Genomic DNA, 26,254 nt, shown 5'->3' with positions numbered 1-26,254 from the left:
GTGAGTACAGATTTCCCCATTAAAACTTACTGCATTATTGGATCTTTTGTCTTTCGTGAGTGTGGATCGTGACAGCATGTGCATTAGCACACTGTTTCCTTTATTTATCATTATTGGATATCACACTTGTATTTTATTTAATTTAATGATTAAGCTGTATTAGATCCTTTTGCCTTGCCCTATCTTCACCTGCCTGTACATGGTACTCTGATGTATCATTGTGAATTGTATATCTATAAATTATGCTAATAAAAAAAAAGGTTTTCTACTGGTTTTGCAGCTGATTAATACGTTTAATTAAATCATCATTATTGTTATTTCGTCTACTTAAGAAGCTTCTGGGAAGCTCAGGTCATAGTGTGGTTGGGCCCTTCAAGCTCCACTCACTCCATCTAGAGAGGGGCAGCTGGACGTCAAGCTCCGCCCAATAAATCTAGAGAGTGGAGGCTGGACATCAAGCTCCACCAATTTTATCCAGAGAGGGGGTGCTGGATGTCAAGCTCCACCCATTTTATCCAGAGAGGGGGTGCTGGATATCAAGCTCCACCCATTTTATCCAGCGAGGGGGTGCTGGATATCAAGCTCCACCCATTTTATCCAGAGAGTGGAGGCTGGATGTCAAGCTCCACCCATCACTGTGCTTGAAGGGGGAACTCTTGATATTGTATATTTATTAAACCTGTTGTCCAGGGGCATTTGCAGCAGGGTTTGAAATTTTTATTATTATTAGAAGTACTGTCTATTTATAATATAATAATTACATTTATATAGTGCTCTTCTCTGCACTCAAAGCGCTTTACAGAGAAAGGGGAATTTCCTCAACCACAATTTATTTCTTTAGATATCACAAACAAAAAGTACATTTCACTAATAATACGTGTTCAGCAGTGTGATGCATTTAACAAGAAAAGTAATGCATTTATTACTTTTTTTGTTAAATGCATCACACTGCTGAACAATTATTTCCTCCTCATAATAAACTTGAGCCTGGGGGACTTTTTTTTCTTTTATTCAAACAAGTAATTATGGATACACAGTTTTATGCAACCAGTTAAATGTCCGCAGCATAGCTAGAGTTCATCAATATGGTAACTATATAACTAACTAACTAACTATATTGTTTCTTTTCACAGTATTTAGTGTAACAATAGCCACACATTTTTTTTTTATGAAACTGAACTCCTAAATCAGTGTTCCATGCAAGCACAACTTAATTGATCACACGAGTATATGGCACATTGATACAAAGGAATATTTTTAAGCATAATTCAGAATATTTCAATATTATATTAATGCAAGTCACACTGAAAAAAATTAAGAGGAGTGGAAGGCATTCTTACCACTCTAAGATAATCAATAGTCTTAATTATAACTTTCAAATAACACAACAAATAACTAAGTTTTAATACTTAATTTGGAAACTCCCACTGTTTCAGGTTTTTATGGCTGAATATTCAGTTATGTTCTCATCTTCAGATCTTGAACTGCTAAGACAGCTCCTCTGGTAATGTTTTGGTTCTTTAACATCAGTTTTGGCAGAACAAGTCACAGTGGTGTAATTCACTTCATCTTCTTCACTGGAATCAGATTCCCAGTCTATATTGGTGAATGGAAGTCTTGAGGCACATGCAGAAGAAAAATTCTCATAATCGTGATTTTCTGATTGGGAATTCTAGGAAGAAGAAGAAATAGTAAAACAAAATGCTCTGAATATACACTATACCGTTGTATAAAACTTTGCTCCACATGCTTTTTGGTGTTCTGAAAATATTAAGTAATATTTTGTTAATATTCTGACGACTTACCTTTGGCTGATTATTTTTTGACATCATGGCATAGACTGCTGAATCTTCGGGTGCTCTAGAAACACAATCATATATTTAACACCAGCTGCATTGCACTTGGTCGCATTTTTTTAATTTTATAATCTAAAAAATGTTAAGCTCATCACATTATCAATACAAAGATAAGTTACATTTACCTTTTTGGCTCATTTTGTTTCTTGAAATCAAGAGTGATGTAGTTTAAGTCATTATCCTTATTTCCAGGTTTTTGTGATTTCGGGTCACATTTTCCCTGTAAGAACAAAAAGACATCTTTCTAAGCATGAAAATGTCAGTTGTTTGTTATCTTGAGGTTTCAATTACATCTTGTTGCGTTTAAAAGAAGAAGAAAAGAAAAAAACACTATCTCACTTGTTTAATTGGTGGCAGTTTAATGGCAGAATACACCGTGTGGGTATTAGATTCTGACCTTAAGAGGAGAAAAATGATTAATTCGTTTTATGAGAAAAAGTGGACACATTAAAGGGATAGTTCACTTTGAAATTAATTTCTGATATGTTTTATCTTACCTCAAGGGCATTCAAGATGTAGGTGTCTTTGTTTCCGCAGTTTTTTTTTTTTTAGATTTTTAGGTCAAACGTTCATGTCTCTCAGTAATATAATACAGGTCTATGGTCACCACCTCAAAGAGCATGCACAGAGAAGTCCAAATTAAACATGATTTAATGACTCGTAAATGTAAGTACACATTGATGACCTAAGCCATGAAACGAACGCTTTTTGTGAGAAATCTAACAGTATTTATATCGTTTTACCTCTTGTAACCAGCCACATCCAAGTTATCTGAAAGGCACAGGCGCTTCAGTCGCTTCAGTCAAGCACCGAAAAGCGCCGGAAATGATCTCTTAAAAAAAATGCAGCTAAAAATGCGTAAAAAAAAATCAACATTGTCTGTTGATATATTGAAATCGTCTTCCATTGCAATTTCCTGTATAGCTAAATATATTTAGATTTTCACAGTGAAGGGTAACACTTCTGAAATCTCTGTGTAAAAAATGAGTGATGTACACGCGTGAGAGATCACTTCCGGCGCTTTCCGGCGCTTTCCGGTGCTTGCCTTCAGATCACTTGGACGTGGCTGTGATTCCAAGAGAAAAAACTATATAAATACTGTTCATTTTCTCACACAAACCGCTCATTTCGTGTCTTAGGCCATCAATGTGTACTTACATTTACGAGTCATTAAATCATGTTTAATTTGGACTTTTCTGTGCATGCTCTTTGAGGTGGACCCCATAGACCTGCATTATATGACTGACAGAAGAACGGTTTGACCTAAAAATTAAAAAAATTAAATAACTGTGGAAACAAAGACACCTACATCGTGGATGCCCTTGAGAGGCCTAAAACATATCAAAAATTAATTTCAAAGTGAACTATCCCTTTAAAGGGATAGACAGTGCAGCCAAAAATGAAAATTGGCTGTTAATTTACACACCGTCAGCCCATCCAACATGTAGGTGTCTTTTTTTCTTCAGTAGAAATGTAAAGAAGATTTTTAGCTGAAACCGTGTTCCTTGGTGATTCGTATATTGCAAGTCAGACAAAAAGACACCAACATCTTGGATGGTCTGAGGATGAGTAAAGTAACAGGAGTTTTTTTTTTTTTTTTTTAGGGGATAACTATCCCTTTCATGTCTCCATCAGTTCTGCAACTGTTACCTTGGATTGAGGTCCTGCGCTCGTGTAGGATCTTGGGAATTGTGTGTTGGTTGTGATTGTTGAACCCTTCCATGACATGGATCAGGAATCTCATCTATCGTCAGATTCTCCCGGGTGTTATTTTGTGATCCCTGAGATTTAAAATATTCCAACAGACTTTATCTCTTATTAAACAAACAGATATTATTTTGCATTTTTAAATCAATGCTCAATAAAGTGAGTTCAAGTAACCCAGTTACTGAAACAAACTGAAGTTAAATAACCAATAAAAGTAAGTTTGCCACTGTAGAAGAGCCTGACAGGAATCCTAGGAAAAAACACAATGGATTATCTGCTCCTCTTTGCGGATCTGATCTTGCCTTGATGATAGTCCTGCAAAATGATGAGCACAATTATTTTAAGACTTTTTTCTTGATTTAAGTAATTAAAAAAGAAGAAAGAAAGAAATAGGTATGTACCTGCGCATCAGAAAGATCCCCACAGCAATGAGAATCAACAGGATGATAGGTAAGATTATCTGGCAGAGCACTTTAGAGTAACCTAAAATTAGAAAGGTTTATGGGGATATCATGATCACATAATTTTCCTACGCTATCTCACGACCAATTCGTACGAATTCGTACGAGTGATTCAAAAGTGGCTAATTCATACTAATTCATACGGCCTCACTCGTACAAATTTGTACGATTTGTCTAAACCCACGTGACGGTTATGTTTAGGGGCGGGGTCAGGGGTAGGTCATTCGTACGAATTCATACGAATTGGCTAATTCGTAAAATATGTACGATTTAGCAAAATCGTACGAGTGAGGTCGTACGAATTGTTACGAATTAGCCACCTCGTAAAATTCATACAAATTCCCGTGAGATCGGGTTGAATTTTCAATACTCAACCGTGACCATGACTTATTCTAACCTCAAATGCATAACCTAACTCTGTTAAACTTTTAAAGTAGTCCAATATAGTGCAGCATTTCCAGTGATTATGAAGATTATGTCTTAAGTGAACATAAACAGTTGGGAAAGATCCACAAAATCGGTCTAAAAGTGACAGCAGCCTAATATTCCTGTTGCCATCTGTGTCATTAATGTTAATACAACAAGAAAAGACAAAGAGAAAATAACGCAGTGATCTTCATTATGATCAATCTATATTTAATGGATACAGTGAAAACTGTGTTTTACATTTAATAACTTTCTGTTGATAAAGACTGTTCTGTGTTTAACTTTTGTTATTTATTTCACAAGACAGCTATATTTGATGAGCTCTAAGTTGTTTCTTATCACCTGTAATAGAGGGAATGGAAAATGGAGTTGTCAATACTTTGACATTTTTTTCTACAGTATATATACTTAAAATGCATTGTTGTTAAGAATAGTATTATTTCAGTGATCGACATCGGTACCATTTTTTATATCACGCAATTCTGAGGGAAAAAAAAAGTCCGAATTGTAAGATAAAAAGTTGCAATTATGTTAGTTATGTATGTTAGTAATTTTATTTTTTTTATTTTCCCTTCTTTGGTTTATTTGGTGTTGGCATAAAACTCCAATAAAAATTCAAAGTGGCAAAAAAAAAAGTTGCAATTACTTTTTTTTTTCATAGCGGAAACAAGCTTCCATATGAAAATCAACAAAGGAATATAAAGAAAGGTAACGTAACCTTGGTTATCTCCAGATGAGGGACTGAGTATTGCGTAAGTTACCTTACCATACGGGAAAATACCTTTTCTCGGGAATACTGAAGCCAAAAAATTATCCTTAATTCTGCATCAATTTAAAATGCATTGCTTCACAAAGCAGACTTATAGGCAGGGCAGCTTGCTTGCCTATTGGTTGCTCAGCAACCTATCGAGGGAATGTACGTGACGTAAGCACCGGACGTCATGTCTGTCCAGAATGGGCATGGCTTAAATCTATATAAGCGGAGTCCAGATAGGGTGTTCTTTTGGTTTTCATACTGAAGCGAAAACAGAACACAGCACAATTTAATAAAAATAATTATTTGGCTACATTATTTTTGAGAAAAGGGATTTCCCCGTAGCGTAAACTAGCTTACGCATAAGAGAACTAAAATAATTTTTTATTTTTTTTTTAAAAAAGCAGAAGCAAGACGAGAGGGTTTCCACCGCAATATGGAAATCAGCGCTTGACAGATTCGGAGATTATTTTTTTTTTAGGACAGTAAATAACTTTCTAGCTCACCATAGTTACACTAAAGCGGCAGTTGTAGAAAAGTGTCTGGCGGAAGAATTTCTAGAGAATCTTTCATTTGATTTCGTTACTCTAGTCATTAACAATTTTATTATTTGATTCATTTTATAAATGTATAAATTCATACTCACTGCTGACAAATAACTTGATGTGTTTGGATCGTGATTTTCCGATTCTGTTGGCTGCTGTACAGTAATACATTCCTGGGTTCTGAGGTAGAACAGTGAAGTTCTGCTGGTCCGACAAGACAGTGGTGTTGTCCTCCTCTCTGTACCATTTGTATTCAGTGGCGGGAGGATACGCATCTGCACTGCAGGTCAGATAGACTGCAAGCTGCCAATTCCACTCAGCTGTCCTGTTATCGACAATATTTATGTTTGGAGTATCTGTAGAAAAAAAAAGAGGGGAAGGGTGGCTGGGAGTCATTGGGGTCAGAACTGCGTGAAAATAATTACTGTGAGATATAAGCTCGCAATTATGAGAAAAAAGTCAGAATTGTGAGATTCTGGAAAATTGTGAGCAATAAGAAGGTTTTTCTTCAGATTTGGACTTTACATCTTGGAATTGTGCCAATTTTTTCTCACAATTGCAAGTTTATATCTCACAATTCTAACTTTTTTGCACAGTTCTGACTTTTTCTCACAATTCTGACTTGTGAGTTTATATCTCGCAGTTCTGAGAAAAAAAAAAGTCAGAATTTAAGATAAATAGGCGCAAACTATCTTTTAATTTTTATTTCTGTGGTGGAAACAAGCTTCCATAATGATAAGACTGCTTAAAACTACACTGTGTGATTTTTACCCACATCTAGCAGTGAAAAGGTATATGACCATCCAGTGAATATTAGTTTCTGTTCCTCTCAATTCCAATTTCGTTTTAACTCCTACGGTGGCCAATGTAGTCCAAGATTAACATGGCTTCCAGTTCGACCTCGTCCATGAGAGTTAACTCAAACATAAACACGAAAGGCGAAGCTTGAATTAACGGGTATGTGTATTTTCAAGATGTAGGGGCAACATGGCGACCGACTTTAGAACCCCTTACCCGTATGTATTTTCAATGACATATTATACGCTCACGAGAATACTTTATTACTTGAACAAACTAAATATACATTAATGAGCACATATATTTTTAAAAGAACTAAGTGTTTTAGCTAAGAATAAACTAAAAGAGTTACACAGTGTAGCTTTAAACTAATTGAAAAAAACGTTGAACAATATTTTACTTTTTTAGAAAAGCCAAAAAAGCCTTTTAGCTTTTAAAAGCTTATGCGTGTCAAATAACAAGTAAAAAGTACTCACACTTCACCCTGATGTGTACTGATTGGGATTTTCCTTTTCCAATGGAATTGTTCGCAATGCAAACAAACTCACCAGAGTCAGAGATATTCAGAGAATGAAAGTGTAGTTTCTGTTCATGTCCAACTGTCTTTAATTGTCCATTGAACCATTTCATCCACTCAAATGAGGACGGAGCAGGTTTGGAACGAGCCCCACATGTAAGAGTCAGCTCACTCCCAAATGTCTGTTCTCCTTTAGAACTTGCAGTCACATTTTTAGGTGCATCTAACATGTGATACATAAAAAGAAAGTCTTTTTAATCGGTTTGGTGACTTCAAAGTTAAAGCATCTAATGTTCCTCAAGTGCTTGTAATATCTTAAATACTTGTAGATATTTTAATTGATTATACTTACACAACACAGTTAGCTCTTCTTGATTAGTTTCTACTTGTCCCTCGGAATTCTCTGCTTTGCACTTGTACTTCCCTGCATGTGACTCGGTTACGTTCAAGTATATAGTTAAATTGTTCACAGATTCAGTGATGTTCACTTGATTGTTTTGGAAATCCTTTGGTCCTGTCACTGTGAGCTTTGACAAAGGAAAGCTTTGAACAGTGCAGATAACTGGAAATACTTCAAACTCTTTCAATACCCTCTTCATAATCAATCTGAGATTAGATGGAGGATCTGCAAAATTTATGGAGATGTGAGAAGAAGAGACAAAAACATTTGGATGTGTGAGATTATTTACTTTGACTATAGATTTTAGAACAAAACAGACTTACAAAGCACATCAACATTAAAGGTGTTTGAACTTGATGATCCAATGGCGTTGTTAACAATACATGTGTATTGCCCTGCATGCTTAATGGTCACATTGTCCACGATTAACTCTCCAGTTTGAACTGGAAATGTGTAAGAAGATAGTCCAGGTGGGTGTTTCCAAGTGTACTGTACTGACTTAGGGTTGGCATCACCCGAGCATGTCAAAGTCAGTCTGGAGTTCACTTTTACAGAATTTCCGCCTTGTATTTCGACGTTTCGTGGTGAATCTGTTTAAAGACATGCTTTAGAAAACGTAACATTCCACACTGTAAAATGCATGCATGCTTTGGTAGAAATATACAATTAAAATTAATTTACGTTAAGAGACTCAGCATCTAACATACTTTTGGCAATTAAAAAAAATACTTTAGTACAATTTGTCGAAAATGTACAAATGTTGAAATACAAATGATTAATCAGCTTAACATGGGTTTCAAGTTTTATTTTCTATTTTATTCAAGCATCTTTGTAGTAAAATCAAAATGACAATACTTACACTTTACAGACACTGAGATGATATTTGACGTCTCGTTTTTAATACCATTATCAGCCTCGCAATGGTAAGATCCTCCATCACTTGCTTTAACATTGCTGATGGTTAATGTATCACTAGTTTGTTGTTGCATATTGTTGTTATTGTACCATTTAAATGTGACTGGTGGGTTACTTTCATTTACTGAACACTTAAGAATCAGATTGTCTCCCTCTTTGAGATCTTCAACACTGACCAGAGGTTTCACTGTGACACCCTTTGGACCATCTGAAGGCAAGGGGAATGCATGTTGATTGCAAGATTACAAGTGATTTGAGCAGATTATTAATTGGGGTTGGCATCAAAACATAAAACTCACATTTCACATCAATTATAATGTCATTTGATATCATTGTTCCATGCTTGTTTTTAGTTTCACAATAATATTTTCCACTGTCTTCTGGTTTCACATTATTTAGTTTCAAGTCAGACTTTTGTTGAGACTTTTCTATTTGCTCGTTTATTAACCATGAGAAGGTGACATCAGGATGACCTCTGCTGTCGCAGGATAGAGTGACAGAATCTCCCTCCTTCACATACTCGGAGCTCACTTTTGCAGTTGTCTCTTTAGGTGCATCTGGAGAAGAAAAAGAGATGAAGATGGCTTGTGGGCAATGATCAGTCAGTTAATCTGTACATCAAATTTACAGTGTTTGTTTACAGACAGATGATGTGCACACTCACATTCCACAGACAGAGTGATGTTTCTGATCTGGGAGCGGTCCTTAGCTTGGCCTGGACGACATGACAGAATTCTTTTGTCATCCTTCCATGTCACATTGAGTTTTAGTGTGGTGACTTTTGTGCCCTCTTCTTCTTCATTCTCGATTATTATTACATCCGTTAATGAGGAGGGCAGCCATTCTTCCTTTTGAACTGATGGGTTGACGAGCCACTCAGGATATTTCAAGCAAGAACCAAATGTGGAACAACGAACAGTAAATTCCTCTGACTCCATGAGTGGATTCTTTAGCTCTGATGGGTCAACATTCACCTTACAAGGGTTGTCTGAAACAAGTAGAATATGGCGTGAAAACAAGTGATCTAGAACCTTTACATTTTCTCCAAAGAAATCATTATTATTAAAGGGTTAGTTCACCAAAATAATAATAATGATTTGTTTACCATCATGATTTTCAAAATCTGTTTTTTTCTGTCAGTAGAACAAATGAAGAGCTCCAAAGATGAAAAAAAAAAAAAATCAAAGAGACGCAGGGACAATATTCTTCTTAAGTCATACAATTGGTTTGTATAATGAAATGTAAGTCATTAATCACTTTTAATATCAATAAAAAATTGATGAACCAGTGTTAGACATCAGTTAACCTGAAACATTCTCAGAACTTTGGTTAACATTTTGGCAAGGTTCTTTTAAAGTTCAGAACAAACGTTCATCCATTGTCATTAACAGAACGTTCATTCAGTTATCTGGTCTTTGATAATATTCTCAAAATGTTAGTACAAAAACATTATTTATATATTGTTCAATGAACTTTTTTTTCTTCGAGAAACGGTTTAATTAAATGTCTTTAAAAAAAAATGTTAGAGAAGAGAGAACATTAAGTTCCATTTCCATATTGTTTGTAAAATGATAATGAATGAATGAAATGAATGTTCCTTTTGCATAGTCAATATATATATATATATATATATATATATATATATATATATATATATATATGTATATATATCAGTGATGCGCGGGTTGATCCGAAATGAGCGGGTGCCTGCGGTCACCCGCGGTTCCCGCAGTTACGGGTCATCCAAAATGTTTTTAATGATATTCGAGTCACGGTCGGTCGGGTCGTTTGAAAAAAGATGCCAATTAAACATTTGTATTAGTACTAGACACAATTGTTGATGAAATATACAGCCCTACACATTATTGGCTGAATAACTGGCACGAAGATAACACACAAGCTCAGTCTAAACAGTTCTCGGTTCTATACTAGTGATTCGAGAACCGCTGTCCCTGCGCGTTCGGTAGTACGCAGTATCTATGCGCAGTATCAGCTGCTCGTGCTCATCACTTCTCTCAACAGTGGCACCAACATGTCTCGGTTCAGTGAACTGTTGGAGTTACTGGAGTAAAATAGAATTCAGGATATTGATTTATTTCAATTCGGAGGCGACTGTCAGGCATGTCTGAAAGTAAGTAACTAACTTGTGGATCAGCACTGACTGCAAGACGCAAGACGCGACTGTTTCGAACGATTCAGTTCGATTTAGTGTAGGTTCGACCGGTTCACTAAAAAGAACCGGTTCAAAAGAACGATTCGTTCACGAACCGGCCATGTCTATGATCACTACAGTCTGCAGAGAGATGGAGGCGGCAAGAGAAAAGGTGAAGACTGGGGAGTGGAAGCTCCGCAAATACACAAATAGAAAGAGTAAAAGTGTGGGAGACATTTGCTGAAATAATGAAATATGATGACCAAAGTGCTGGCTTTGCCTTTGTTATGTGTAGGCCAGGCCTACGTCTTCTTGCGATGCTGTGTTGTTACACGTCTATGGCCCAATAACGCTCCGATGAGCATTTACTACTTTTAAAAAATGCGGTCAGGAAGCGGGTCGGGTACAATATTTTTTTACTTTTTTTTGCGGTCCGAGTTGCGGGCGGGTAGTTGAAAACGTCGGTCGGTTGCGGTTTGTTTATACATTGACCCGCGCATCACTGATATATATATATATATATATATATATATATATATATATATTAAACATTGAAAAATCTAGACATAGCTTAATGGTAAAAACGTATTATTATTATTTTTTAACAAAATTAAACTCAAAACTTAATGGTAACGTTAGCAAAACATTTTTAAAACATATTTTTGCTAACTGGGATCTACATGTTCATTTTTGTATCTTTCACGGTGTGGGTTTGTCTCGTTTTTAGTGGTTCCCTGTCTGTCTATTAGTCACCCCAGGTGTTTCCCATTAACCATGGCCCCTTGTTATCCTGTGTAGCTTGTTACCACTGTATTTAAGCCCTGTGTTTGAGCCCTGTCTTTGTGAGTTCTTGATGTTGTAGCATTGATGTCGGTTGTTTGGTCCCTGAGTCCTGTTTCCTGCTCTGAGTTTGGAAAGTTTGAAATTTAATTAAATTAACGTGCTGCATTTGGATCCTGCTTCCTCCTTGCTTTAACCACTTCATGACAAAATAACTCCCCACACTGAGATCCAGCAGCAACCATGCCAACCCTGTGCCCAGACATCCAAATCATAAGTCTCTGTCACAATGATCCATCCATTGAGGACTACGTTGCAGATTTTGTCAAACTGGCACATCTTGTGCAAATGATCACCGAATGCCCAGACTGATCTCATGAAATGGCGTCTTTATGACACGCCAATTCGTATTTCCATTTTTGGCGTGCTATCAACTCGCATAATCGCTTTTGAGCGTGTTTATGAACGCCATTGACTTAACGTTACATTACTGTATGTATAAATATATGACCTACCCCAACCCCGCCCCTAAACCTACTTGTCACTGGGGTTAATGGCATTTATGAGTCTTCCCCTACCATCCTAGGAAAAAAATATCGCTCCCCAGATGTAGATCTACATTTTGCTTGGTTTCGCTCGGACATTTAACGGCGTGTACATACACGTGGAATCACTCGGACATTTAATGGCGTAGACATACACGAATACACGCGGATAGCTCAAAATACGTATAGATAACACGCCACTTGACTTGAAAGTGGCATGTATGTTTACGCAAAAGTCATGATGCCATGTTGGAATGCCTGATGATCTTTCTGTGGAGGATTATCAGAACCACTATGATGCCTAACCATGATTCACACGGCTCGTTAGAACAATCGACCTGGCCCTTTTGCTGAGCGGTTCTCCGTATACTGTGGGTGTGGAGGAAAAGGAGCTCTGTGAACCCACAGTACCCCCTTCAGCCTGTTCTTCTCGTCACTTCAGCCATCAAGCTAGTTTATAGGCGTCCAGGACTGATGTCCACCGTGGCACAGCCGCCGCTGATGTCAGTGTCGAGGGCCATAAAGACCGTTCCAGCGTCCCGTCTCGCAGAGCCCTTGCCGCTGGTCGCGTCCACCGTCCCGTCTACCATCCCGTCTACCATCCCGTCCACCCCGGAGCCTTCGCGGCTGGTCCCTTTCAGCCAGAGCCTTCGCAGCTGATCCCCTCCAGCCCGCAGCCTTCCCCGCTGGTCCTGTCCAGCCCGCAGCCTTCCCCGCTGGTCCTGTCCAGCCCGGAGCCTTCCCCGCTGGTTCCGTCCAGCCAAGTGCCCTCTTCCTCTTGAAGACGGAGGAGGAAGAGAATTTCCTGAAACCCTCAGTGCCCGAATGTCATTCCTGAGCCTCCTGTCAGCCCAGAGACTCGTCTCCATACTCCAGGCCCTGCCTGCGCCGCTCAAGCTCCTGGCCTTGCTTGTGTCTGCCTAGCCAGAGACTGTAGATCGGTGATTCTTAAATGACATTCTGTCCAGATGTTTTCGTTCTGTGCTGATATTACATTAGCATTGTATTCCACCCTGTTGACGTAATCCAGTGACTGTTGACGGTCTTCTCTGTTACTGTATACAATAGTCCCATTAAACATTTGTAAATCCTTACATTTATTATATTGCCTGCGCTGCTCAAGCTCCTGGCCTTGCTTGTGTCTGCCTAGCCAGAGACTGTCCACGTCCCGACTGCCCAGCCAGAGACCGTTCATGTCACGTCTGCCAGGCCAGACACTGTTCTCATCATGTTCGCTGAGCTGGTGTCTGCCCCTCCTGAGCCAGTGCCTGCTCCAGCCTCCAGACTCGAGGGGTCTTCAACACTGTGGCCGTCTGAACTCCTTGGTCCACCCTGGCCACCTGAATTCCCTGGTCTCCTGCGCAGCCTGCTCCACCCTGGTCGCCTGCTCCGCCCACGTTCCATCCCAGGCCCGCCATTGCAAAGCTCTGGTCCCGTTCCCCATCCCTCCCCCAGGACCTCGCTCCACCAATCTCTGGAACTGTCATGTTTCCTGTTTGGTGGATGTCGGGAGCTGCCCACAGAGGGTGGGCTATGTTGTGATGTCAGTCTTTTCTCGTTTAGCAGTCCCCTATTATGTCTATTAGTCTTCACATGTGTTTCTCATTGACCACGCCCCCTTGATATCCTGTTTAGATTGTTTGCCCCTGTATTTAAGGCTTTGTGAGTTCTTGTGTTTTTATTTTGAAGCTCTAGCGTTGACTTTAGTTGTTGTCTGCCTGAGTCTTGTTCCTAGCCCTAGTTCTAGTCGCCAAGTTTCCAGTTTATTTAATAAAGTGGGTGTACTGCATTTGAATCCTGATTCCACCTTCATTACAGTATCACTTACTGTCTGTACTTTTTTGGAGCCCTTAGTCACATTCACTTTCATTGTCTAAAAAAAGCAGTATGAACTTGCTGATAAACATCTGTTTTATGTTTTACGGAATACAGATAGACATGAGGATAAGTACTGTAAATGATGACTTTTTTTATGCAAGAAAACAACCTTTAAGGAAACAACAAATTAGTCTACTTCAGTAAATCATTGCTCACCTGTAACTTCGAGATTCATAGCTTGACTCATGTACTTTTTTGAACCAATGAATCTAAAGCTGTAGCTCCCACTGTCTGTTTTTTGTAGATCGTTGATTCTTAAATTACATTTTGTCCAGGTGTTTTCGCTCTGTGCTGATATTACATTAGCATCGTATTCCACCCTGTTGACGTAATCCAGTGACTGTGGACGTTCTTCTCTGTTACTGTATACAATAGTCCCATTAAACGTTTGTAAATCCTTATCAAAATGTGCATCTTTAAACCACAGTAGTGCCAAATTGTCCTCTTTATTAAAGTATTCACAGGGGATTGTCACACTTGACCCTTCCTCATATGTTTCTGTTCTTTCAGGCACTATTATTTCAACTTGAGCTGATCCCTCAAAGGAGTTTGTAAGAATAGCTGGAGAAAAAACAGCATCAGTAACACTTATGTATGCTGAAAAAATTGGACAATCGTTTTACAAAAATCAACATATTCAGTATATAATCCAGACAATACACACCAAACAGAAGCAGAAGAATCCCTTCAGGAGCCATCATTCCTTCAGCTGCTAATGAAATAAATAAATGTATATTATAATGTTGAGCATCATTGACTACGTTTACATGCAGCCAATAACCCGTTCAAAACCGGGATATTAGCATTAACCCGGTCACACATGGCCATGTAAACACCGGCAAAAACAGAATATGCTCATATCCCAGATTTTAAAAACCCGGTTATGATCCCTGGGGTACCCCTTTTCTAAGCCGAATATTTGGTCATGTAAACGCGTATCGGCATATCCCCATCAAAAGGAACATTGATTTGTGTTCTGCGCATGTTCTATTCACAAGTAATCTTGGTCTTTTGAGTGGAGGAACTTAAAAACCTGCGTGCACTACACCGGAAGCAAACAAGAAGTAGAGGTAAACCAACTATGTATCACATGAAATACGTTCTGAGGAAACTACTTTGCAAATCGCAATTACGTTACATGCCAACATATACGCAGTGCGATTACGTTGGTCCTTAACTATTGGAGTGCTATTACGTTTGTCCTGAACATAATACATCCAAAGGAGGTTTCTTTACTATTTATGCATAATCGTGGCATTAAAGTTTTGACTCTATTGCATTCAACTGTCATATCAATTAAGTTTTCATTCGCATTTATTCATATATTAATAGGCCAACGTTACTCATAAATATATTTACACAAACAGCATTTTCTCCAATAAAACACAACATACTGATACATTCACAAAAGACATACATTTTATTAGCTTGATGTAAACCAAATCCTAGAATCCATACGTTTTTTGCAAGAAACAGATCCAAATTCAGCCTTTTATCCAGTTATCTTCATCTTCATTTCTCAGCAGCGATCGCAAACGTCAAATCCGCGCTGGTGATGAATTCAAATTCAAAAAACGCGCCTTCAAGACGCGTTATGACATGTTTTACGGCAGTGATCTCAAACGCTCATTGGCTCTCGCCTGCTTCGTCACAGATTGTGACACGCCGTGTTTCAGTCGGTGTAGTTAGTACATTTGAAATGAAGAAGAGCGCGCGCCTTCAGACAGAGAGCGAACCGAAATCAGATTAACATTTTCATGGATTAACGTTAATAACTTTAATTCTGATCTGTACCTCATACACAACTACTATAATACTGCCAGAGGACTGCGGCTGCAACGCATCATCATGTGAACGACTTTTGGTAATCTTAATAATAAATAAATAAATTATTGTGAAATGTATCTGTCTGTTATGGTTTTTTTTCTTAATTGTGTTAGCCTACGTAGTTTTAAGGAATGGTTATGGTTAGGTTTAGGGGTAAGAGTAGGATTAGTGGCTCAAAATGTATTTTAATGCTAAAACTCATTTAACTACACATCTCTGTCCATTACGTTTTATCCTTTTTATATTCTGTATAAAACAAATATGTTTTTTTTGGAGTAGGATTAAGGGGTCTTGTTACATTTATCTTTAAAAGTGAAAGTATACAGATATCGGTATGATATGAAATATACGTAAATATTAACGTTTTGTAGCTGTAAAAACGTAATAAGGTTACGTTTAAATGTTGCAAATACGTCCATATTATACATTTTAGCATCTATCCAAACGTACAAAAACGTACGTTACATATCTTTGAAAATAACGTATTAAACCTACGTATTAACAATGAGACATATTAGGTTAAGGACCAACGTAATAGCACTGCTTATACGCTGGCATGTAACGTAATTGAGATTTGCAAAATAGTTTCCTCAGAACGTATTTCGTGTGATACAGGGTTGAGGTATGGCATGACGCGGCACAGTACCATACTTTTTCGACCAGTACCAAAGTACTAGCACAAAATTTTGAACAAAGGTAATCGCTATCTGCCCCAAACTATTAATTATACACATGCTGCTGCTGTTGTTGTCTTTGGATACAAGAAGAAGAATCGGAAATGACACATATTGTGTCTTAAGGTTGTCCGTACGTCCAGACGCTAACTGTGCGTCGCCATTTACATCGGGATATTGCAACACTATCTCACGACCAATTCGTACGAATTCGACGCATGATTAAAAAGTGGCTAATTCGTACTAATTCGTACGACCTCACTCGTACTAATTCGTACGATTTGTCTAAACCCACGTGATGGTTAGGTTTAGGGGCGGGGTAAGGGGTAGGTCATTCGTACGAATTCATACGAATTGGCCAATTCGTAAAATATGTACGATTTAGCAAAATCGTATTAATTCGTACGAGTGAGGTCGTATGAATTGTTACGAATTAGCCACTTTTTAATCATTCGTCGAATTCGTACGACTTGGTCGTGAGATCGGGTTGGATATTGCCAATTGATTTCAAATGCCATGTATACAGGAGTAACTCTCTCTGCTCACGCATGTAAACGGGTTATTCCGAATGTTTCAGTAACCCGAATAGTGACCTTAACCCGACCATAAGCCGAATATTGACAGCTTGTAAACGTAGTCAGTGTCTTCATAAAAAACTCTTTGTGTGTGGGTGAATATGTATGTTTTGTAGGTCACACCTGTGAATGAGTCAGACTGTTTCTCCTTCCTTTTTTCTCCTTTATCGCTGACCCTGCATTTGAAATGTCAAATAAATCAGACCTACTACTCCAAGTTATTTAAGTTATTGTTGTAATAATTGACAAATATTATTCCCTACACAGTACAGAGCAAATCTGGAACTCACACTACACGATCACATGCCAAAAAGTTTTGTTTGAAGAAGCATGGTGCTTGTCTTGCATGAGCTTTTCGGTTTAACAGATTATGTAATTTGTCAACTAAATGTGTTTTACTACGATAAACAAATAAAAGCCAAAGAAAACTCTCTTACCTTCAAAAACGAATAAGTTGTTCCTAATGGGCAGCTTAACAACATTCAAACCGAGAAACAAAAGGAGAACTTCACCCATTCTGACTTGTTATATTTGCATACATAAACATTCAGACATAAAAGAAAAAGGCAAAAAGCACATATTCTTGGTAGAGATCAAGAGATATGTTAATTCTGTTATCTGAGCATGAAGTTCACTTCCTGTGACAGTGGTTAGTTCTGTTTTGAAACTTTTCAGAAAATAAAACCCTCCTTAATGTACGTTTACAGTATAATATTCTGCTAGATTAGCAGACTAAAAAAGTGCCGCATGGAAAAGTAAACATGAAAATCACATATATTTCATTTGATAACATAAATGAACTGTTTTTTTTTAACACAAATTAACCATAAAACATATTTCTATATAATTTATTAAATTTAGTTAATTCCAACATTCACTAGTACATTGATAAAAGGCTAATTTTGTATTAGGTAATGCAGTTTGAACTAACATGACATTGTTTTATTAACTAACCTAATAAATATGTACTGTAAGGGTCATATACAGCTTTGTGTTATCCCCTGAATATGGTGTCGTAGATGTATATGATGCGGATTTCTTCGCATTTGCTTTGGACTTTACTCCTATAGAATGCTTAGTTAAAGGTCAAGCTCTCTGTAACTTGTTTTGTTCAAAATTAATCACATTTTAATGAGTGAGTACATCATAAATCCATCTTCCAAACTGTGTTACCCTGATTAAGCCTAATAAAATATATTGGCAAAAATTTTGGGACGTCTACCTTTACATGCACATTAATTTTAATGACATCCCATTCTTAATCCATAGAGTTTAAAGATGGCACAATAATAAGCTCAAATGCTTGCCTTGCTCTGTTCTGTGATGCACGTTCGTGACTCTCCTGTTCGAACTCGTTCATCAAAATGAATAAATCTTTTTTTCGAGTCATTTGGTTCATTCAATGAACGAAATGAACAAATTGACTCAGAAAAAGATTCGTTCATTTTGATAAACGAGTTCGAACAGGAGAGTCACAAAGAACAGAGGAGGCCAGCATTTGAGCTTATAAAACTTAAACTTTGGGTTTTTTTTATGTTTTTTTTTTTTAAAGCCCTTTCAACAGTTTGCAGATTGCACTGAAACGTCTCTGGTTAAGTATGTAACCTTAGCTTTTTCAGTAGGTACAAGTCGTAGTTCAAACTGGGGCTGGATTTGGTAAAGTGAGGGTTATTATATTAAACAACCATAGGGCTTAATGCATGAGAAAAATTATTCCATAGCACAGAAAAAGATGCCAAAGATACTGGTCACTCTATCTTGTTTTGGTAATTTGTCTAGAGATAAATCGAGATAGAGATAGATTGGAGGGAAAAATACTCCAAAAGTCCAAAATTATGAAATCACAAATGCTGTCAAAACTAGAATAATATAGGAATGGTGTTTGCCATGGATCCAAGAAATGCAAGATCTCTAAATTTATTCTTAAAGCAGCTCATGAGCAAAAACAAAAATATTATAAAAATCAGATAAACAAATGACTAAATGCATTTGAGAAATTACAAGGCTAGCCTATTATTCTAAAATATGCAATCTATTAGAATTTGTAAAAAGGAAAAAAAGAAAAGGTGATTACCTTATAATTACTGACACTTCTCAGTGGTGTCAACGCCGAACACAACCTGCTGAAGCAGCCACAAGAGTGTATGTCAGTGTGGGAGTGCCTGAGTATGAATGGAGAGAGATGGTGTTTGGAGAAGAGATGTATAGTAACGAAGTAGAACTACTTAAGTACTAAAATGCTGTATCTGTACTCTACTGGAGTATTGTTTTCTTTTACTTCAGTAGATATTTTAGATGAATTTAATACTTTTACTTCGATATTTTTTTTCTGCTAGTTAATCGTTACAATTATAAAATTTTTACTAATGATTCGTTGCAAGTTAGCTTTCATACTGCTTAAATCACATGCCAGTTTTGTAGGATAAAAGGTATTGATGGACACAAACATTGTCCTGCTATGACATTTTTTTTGGCGGCCACCAAAGCAAATTTGTATCCCGCCAAAGCGCCTTGTTTGACTGCTAGTTCAAACTTTTGACTGCTTTCTTTAATAATTACATGTTACACAATACGTGTACTTTTACTTTTAGTACTTAAGTAGTGCATTTTAAAATAAACTACTTGCAATACTTAAGTACAAAAAATGCTGAATACTTTAGTACTTAAGTGTGGTGCTTAAAGAGCACTTCAACTTCTACTCAAGTCACTTTTTTGATAGAGCACTTGTACTTTTACTCAAGTTCGGGTTTCTAGTACTTTATACATCTCTGGAAGAAACAATGAGGCAAATCAATTATTTTGCCAATACAGCTGTATCTAAATGTAATATGTGGGCCCAAATTCTGCCCAATAAAATAATGATTATGGATGAATTTGGTTAAATTTCCTGGGACTCAAATCAATGAGATAACTAAGTTGAAATGACTAATTGGAAAAAGTACATTTGAAATTTTGTATGAGAAAAATGTAAAGAAATTGTAAATATGATGATGAAAAATTACATTTATGAAAAACAAATGGACAATGGGCCAAATGAGCAGATGGTTAAAACATGTTGCTGTCACTTACAGAAATAATGAACCTTTAATTCACAGATTACGGAAGCTCAGTTCCAGGAAGGCTTCTGGGATGGAACCAAAAAAAAATAAAAATACAAAAAAAGAACCAGTGACTGTGCTTTGTAATCTCAGAAGAGGCTTGAGCATTGATCGGCAGAAGTGATATCTGAGTCCATGCCTCTCAGCTTGAAATACACCAACCAAGTTCAACAACCCCCCACAACAGGAAGTGAGGGACAAAGGACGCTGGCAATGAGGAAAACTGCAACGACTCAAAAAGTTCAACACATGAATGGAAAAAAGAAGACAAACTTGACTAAAAACAGGAATGAGAAGTTGCAGAATGTGAGAAGCTCACAAGCAACTGTGCAAAGAACATGTATCAACAGAGATGAGTACAAGGTCAACATCAACCAAACTTCCTAAAATTTAATGTTCAGCCCTTGAATAGATTTAGTAGCAACTTAATAATAACCCCAAAGAACAAAAATGTATTAAGAGAAAAATAGATCAAAACAATGTGATGATAACGAGAAATTAGAAAATAAACTAAAATAATAAATGGTGACAAATAATTAAAAAAATGACATAGCACAGAGAAGTAAGACAAGTCATGAAGGAAAATTTAAATAGAAAAGACATTTTAAGATCCAAATGGGATGCTACTTGTTAATATAGGGGTAAGCCTTCAATGTTAATTCATGAGATGATTTGATTCAATTTGCTATTGACCAACTAAATATATTCTAAGTACTGCAAATAGAACGCTTATAGGCTACAGGAAGTTATTTAAATGGGTGATGAACTGAAAAATCAATTTTCCTTGAGCTTTTGACAACTAAGAGGTCATCATATTATAAGAATATTCTGTAAGTTTCAGAACTGAATCCGTCCTTGTTAGTCCAATAAAAGCTTTTATTGACACCAGGCTCAGCAAACAACTGGTTTTACAATATGGGGAATTATGACAACAAGGAGGATAAAACACCACCCCCACAGAAGAAGATCACGGCTGGTTTAGCCCCGCCCACCGATTCGCGCATTCCACGCATAAATAACATAGGTCTACCTCGTGATGACAAACCGGATCGAGCTACCAAGCAATACAAAATGTTGTGCAGCATGATTTATTTATTTTATAAATAAATAATTTACTTGCCAAATGCATGAAATTATTTAAATGAATAAGGCCTATTACCATGGTCTGTTTGGCCAGAATATCATTTATAATAAATTACAGCTTTTGATCGTATTAGACTAGCAATCGTTGTTGACAACTCTTGTAACGTCATTGAATTAAAAAATCAGTTTTCGCATTAGTCAAAACAACAGTATAAAATATGGCACTTACATGCTCAGATGACCTCTTTTTTGCATTTATTCACCGGTGCTGTTGTTGAAATACTCAAGCATTTTTTTAAAGTCAATTTTTGACTTAAATGAGGAAACAAAACAAAAAAATCGAGTGGTACAACTGAAAAATATAAGAAACTACAGGACCAATCATATCCTCTGGAATGTAATTAGCCAAGGTCAGTGGTAAAGAACAACTTGTAAAAGAAATGGATTTCAGCAAGTAATTTCCATGTGTCCCCTCCAGAACGTTGTCGAGAAAAAAAAAAAAAAAAAAAAAGGTAATCTCTCATTACATGAGCATCAAGAGAAGACTCCTTTGCAACAAACAAACAACATTGAAGAGCTGAAATAATTACATTGTTGGCAGTGAAGGATCATAGACTTACAGAAGTACGAAGGCAAATTGCAGCCAAAGTTGCCGAACAGGCAGGTGCTACCGTATTTCTCATTCGGAAAGCAGAATTGCTGAAGAGTAACACTACAAATTAAGGTGGTGACTAAATGTTCCAGAAAGTAAATTAAGCATTTTATGGTTAACGGAAATCTGCTAAGGAGTGGTGTTTAAACTTATGGGAAAAAAAAAATTGTGATACAGAGGATGTAGCTCAAAGATTAGGAAAGCCAGTGTCCTGTTGACTGAGGGCCATTATTATTTGTTTGCTCTTTCTTGGCTAAGACATTATCTGTGAGGTTGCAAAAAGTTTGCTTTGGATAAGAACTGTCAAAAGAAGAAAAAATGTCAAGATATCCCTTTTCCACCATGGCAGTTTGAGTGCTGGTTCAGAGCCAGAGCCTAGTTTCAAATTAGTTACTTGTCTTTCAACAACCAAAGCACCAGCTCTGAACCAGGAAAAGTGGTTTGTATGTGGCACCAATACATTGCTGGTCTAGAAGTAAGAACCGTTGCGTCAGGGGCTGGGGGCAGGGTTATCTTGACCAACAAGATGAGCAGAAAGTTTTGACCACCATTTTTGAATAAGCTGGAAGCTATTAAGCCCAAACAACAGTAGTCAGAGGAGGAAACTGCTTTCTTGGACACGGTCTAGCAGAAGTCCAGAATAAATTGAGAGGAGCTTCACGAACGAAACCCCTATTACAGCACATTCAGCGTGAGATGGCTGCAGCGGGGTTCGACAAGAACGTCAAACAAATCAGCAACAAAAAAAAAAATTCGAGGAACCAAAAAAAGGACCTTGGTCGAAACAGCAATGACATGACAATGTTGAGTTGCCGCCACCGCTAGGCTGCAGCCCTTCCGCCTGTTCTTCATTTAAAGGGGTAGTTCACCCAAAAATGAAAATTCTGTCAGTATTTACTCACCCTCATGTTGTTCCAACCCTTCGTTCATCTTCGGAACACAAATTAAGATATTAAGATCGCTCCTGCATACAGTCCATAGGCTTCTTGAGGGACTGGCTCTTGCTGTCCCCGAAAAGTCATTAAAGACATCGTTAAAATAGTCCAAGTGACTACAGGGGCTCAATCTTAAGTTTATCAAATGACGAGAACACTTTTGTGCGCAAAAAAAACAACAAAAATAACGACTTTATTTCAACTATTCACTTCCTTCTCCATGAGCCTGTAAGTCAGTTAACGTAGTGTGATTGCGTAGAGCTACGTCACACGTAGGCTCACTATTGGCCGACGCTGGTCATGTGTGTGTGATGCGTGTGACGTACAATAACAGAAGCTTACGCTATTAAACTAGTAACCTGACTCGCGCAGAGGGAGAAATAAACGAATAGTTGAAATAAAGTCGTTATTTTTGTTGTTTTTTTGCGCACAAAAAGTGTTTTCGTCGTTTGATAAACTTAAGATTGAGCCCCTGTAGTCACTTGGACTATTTTAACAATGTCTTTAATGACTTTTCGAGGACAGCAAGAGCCAGTCCCTCAAGAAGCCTATGGACTGTATGCAGGAGCGATCTTAATATCTTAAATATCTTAATTTGTGTTCCGAAGATGAACGAAGGTCTTACGGGGTTTGAACAACATGAGGGTGAGTAAATACTGACAGAATTTTCATTTTTGGGTGAACTAACCCTTTAACTTAAAAAAGCACAAGCTAAAAAGCACAAGTGCGCACAAGATGAACTGTTGTGAAACAGTATGATGCTATAGTTCTGCAATATGACATGTAGTAGTATAATATAATACGATCACTGCCAAATCTCAGTGTGAGACTCACGCAATTGAGCCAATTCTCACGCCACACCCCCGATTTCTCACGCTGAAGTGTTAACCTGGGGTGTGTTTCCCGTTCAGCTATGTAGTTCGCTGCTTCACTACCATAGTACGATGCATCGTTGGAGAAATCGTTGGTTTCGCACGTGGTGGAATAATAACTTTTAATGAAACTGTTTGAGATCCAATTAAGGCTAGATTTTTGTTAATATAAATTACAGACATGTCATCTGAGGACTATTTCTAATTGCTCTCAGTTATTTTGCTTTATTCCCAGACTTAATATTTGGCTCGTTCTTACATAGTAGAGCACGTTCGCACATGCGCACTCTTCAAAATCGGTACTTTAAATCTTTTGAAAAACTAAAAGACGTCAATTCCATTTGTATGTGTTCTAAATAAAATGCACCGGTTGTACTGAATGTCAGCTTGCTTATTTTGCTCAAGATAAGGATTTATTATGTCCAATTGTGATGCAATATAGAAACTATCTAACCACAGGTCGAGAGCTGCCGTTTAAACCAGACAACTTTTCGATGCTGTTTGTGAATGTTTGTTGGAATAATGGTTTCGGGAAACACCGACTCGTTGAACTATGCTGATAGCGACGGATTTTGCGACCATGGTTGGCTAACGATGCTTTCGGGAACCCCCAGTCAGTCAAATGCATGAAAGATGAGTTTATCTATAGATCTACCTGTCGAGCCATTCGTGATCGACTAGTTTTACCGCAAATTAGTTAAAATATCCTGTAATCTAGAGTGAGCGTGCATGCGAGACAGATGTTGAGCGACGGCAGAGAGGTAAGCGAGTGAGAGACCTTGCGTGCGCAGCCAACATTGAAGAAGTCTCACGCCAAGCTAAACTCAAATGTTGGCAGCTCTATACTACCCTGCAGAAAACAATTTTGCATTGCTATGACAACACAATGACCTATGTACTTTGCTATTGATGTACACAGGAAGGAAGAGAAACAGTACTTATAAAGCCGTCCAATATTTGGAAAGGGCAGATAAGAGGTTACTGCAGCACAGCAAGGAAATGGATGATGGAGAGCAGACACAAATTCTCTGCTTGGTCTCATGGGGCGCATGGTCTCAGTAATGAGTAATGGATAGCCTAGAAATCTAGACGCACCCTTGTGGCAGCAAATGTAATTTGCAACCAGGGTCGTCTAGCAACTCTATTGGCTTGCGAGATGGAAAAAAAAAAACTCTAGTCAGGTCAATCACATTCTGTGTAGAGATGGTGGATGGGCTTCTGAAAATGAGTTGCGATGGTTCCATGTGAATTCCCTGCTACTTGAAAACAAACCAAAAAAAATTATAATGTGAAAATTATTTATTGTGGTAATAACCTACCACGTAGAGTAACACAGTCAACGGCTACATTGACAACTGTGTTGACAAAAGGCATATTACTTATTACGTTTACAGTCAAGATCTAAATAAGCTGCCAATGGTGTGTTCCAGACCCAACATCTTGATGTGGGTCTGGCTTGTCAGGCTAGGTAATGGAGGCAAAATCGCAAAAATGATAATAAATACACTCCACAGTTTTTTTTTGTTTTTTGTTTTTTTGTAAAAGTAGTTTTCTAAAATAGTTTTATAAATATTTGTTTTGTACTGTAATATATTCTGGTTTAGTTTTAATCAATGGAGGAGAATACAATACAATTATGACAGTTCAGGTGTCCTCAAACACAAACGTCAAGTGATACAAAAATGTGCCGTTGTTGTTTAAAATATTCCAAAACAATCACTCGTTCCCTCTGTTAAAATGCATTATTAATGAACCTCTAATGTCAGTCCCTTCTGCGTTAAAAAAGAAAGTGACCATTTCTGACAACTTGTCAGCATTTGGAAATCTCAAGGGGACGGGAAGCAGCACCATGAGGAGTGTGTTGCAGAATTCCTGACCAAAATTAAAGAGTGTTGATGCCTATACCGCCAAAAAGATGGCTTATAGTCCTATTCACTGTCAGTGACCAGTTTCCAGAAATCACAAGCTTGGTCCGACTGCAGATGTACTCAAATGATTCTGGGGAGTGGGGACACGCTATAATTCTGCATGAATTGTAAAGAGGTGATATCTGGAACAATTGTGTCCCACCAGTGGTCAGACCTTGGGTTTGCCGACATTACAGGTGACCTCCGTCTTGCCTTCAGCTGATTGCAAGATTACGTGTAAAGATACAAATTGTGTTAATTTTTTACTGTACAGTATAAAAACTGTTTATTTTTTTCAGTACCACTTAATATATTACCGCTTCGGCTGGTAGCGATATTAATTAAAATACATAATAAAGAATTGTACAACACTGGTAGTAGACACATTTTCCTGCAGATTAATGTTTTTACTTATAATACAGACATGCTTTTACTGCTTCCTTTTATAATAGAGTACTTGCAGTGTACTTACTGTTTTATGGTGTCAGATCTATTATCATCCCCTATGTATAGATAATTAGCACCTTCTACCTATCCCTTCTACTATTTTGTTTATTCTCTCAGGTAAGGTAAAGTTGGTCAAATTCTATACTAGATAATAAGTATTCATTTCAGATTACAGTCTAGAAGAAAGACCCCTCCGTGGTTTAGTTCTTTATAGAAAGCAGACACTTGAGGCAGGCAATATATATGTATTTTTATAATAATTATAAGTAATTTTATTATATTTATTTAGTTTGTCAAAGTTTCCATACAAAGCTGGAAAAGTTATAGTATAATAAAATAAGTTTCCAAGTTCCACCAGCAGGTGTCAGTTTCGGATCATCAAACAATGGAGAGGCTGGCTCATCTTCCAGTGTCTAACACAAACATCAAATATAGTACTTTTTATAATGC

General features: G+C 37.4%; 1 protein-coding gene across 2 annotated transcripts; it reads right to left on the bottom strand.

Annotated features, from left to right (window-relative positions):
* Nucleotides 1-992: 992 nt before the first annotated feature.
* LOC120478842 (B-cell receptor CD22) lies at nt 993-18,901 on the bottom strand. Of its 2 annotated transcripts, XM_039670997.2 has the most exons (19): nt 18,885-18,901; nt 17,248-17,281; nt 16,934-16,986; nt 14,399-14,446; nt 13,891-14,295; nt 9,044-9,367; nt 8,679-8,936; nt 8,324-8,587; nt 7,788-8,054; nt 7,417-7,689; nt 7,024-7,287; nt 5,851-6,105; nt 3,965-4,046; nt 3,770-3,878; nt 3,507-3,637; nt 2,196-2,253; nt 1,982-2,076; nt 1,806-1,860; nt 993-1,672 (listed from the first exon to the last, which is right to left on the bottom strand). In XM_039670997.2, exons 4-19 carry the CDS (start codon nt 14,433-14,435, stop codon nt 1,433-1,435), a joined length of 3,117 nt encoding a protein of 1,038 aa, XP_039526931.2. In that variant the 5' UTR covers nt 14,436-14,446; nt 16,934-16,986; nt 17,248-17,281; nt 18,885-18,901; the 3' UTR covers nt 993-1,432. The 2 variants fall into 2 exon arrangements, with proteins under 2 accessions (XP_039526931.2, XP_039526933.2); XM_039670999.2 differs by lacking the exon at nt 18,885-18,901 and having other exon boundaries at nt 14,399-14,443; nt 17,248-17,554.
* Between the last annotated feature and the right edge of the window lie 7,353 nt (nt 18,902-26,254).

Source organism: Pimephales promelas, chromosome 16 (genome assembly GCF_988280905.1).
Source record: "Pimephales promelas chromosome 16, fPimPro1.hap1.1, whole genome shotgun sequence".
Taxonomy (NCBI): domain Eukaryota; kingdom Metazoa; phylum Chordata; class Actinopteri; order Cypriniformes; family Leuciscidae; genus Pimephales; species Pimephales promelas.
The sequence above is the reverse complement of the archived record's forward strand: the minus strand, read 5'-3'. Positions and strand labels throughout refer to the sequence as shown.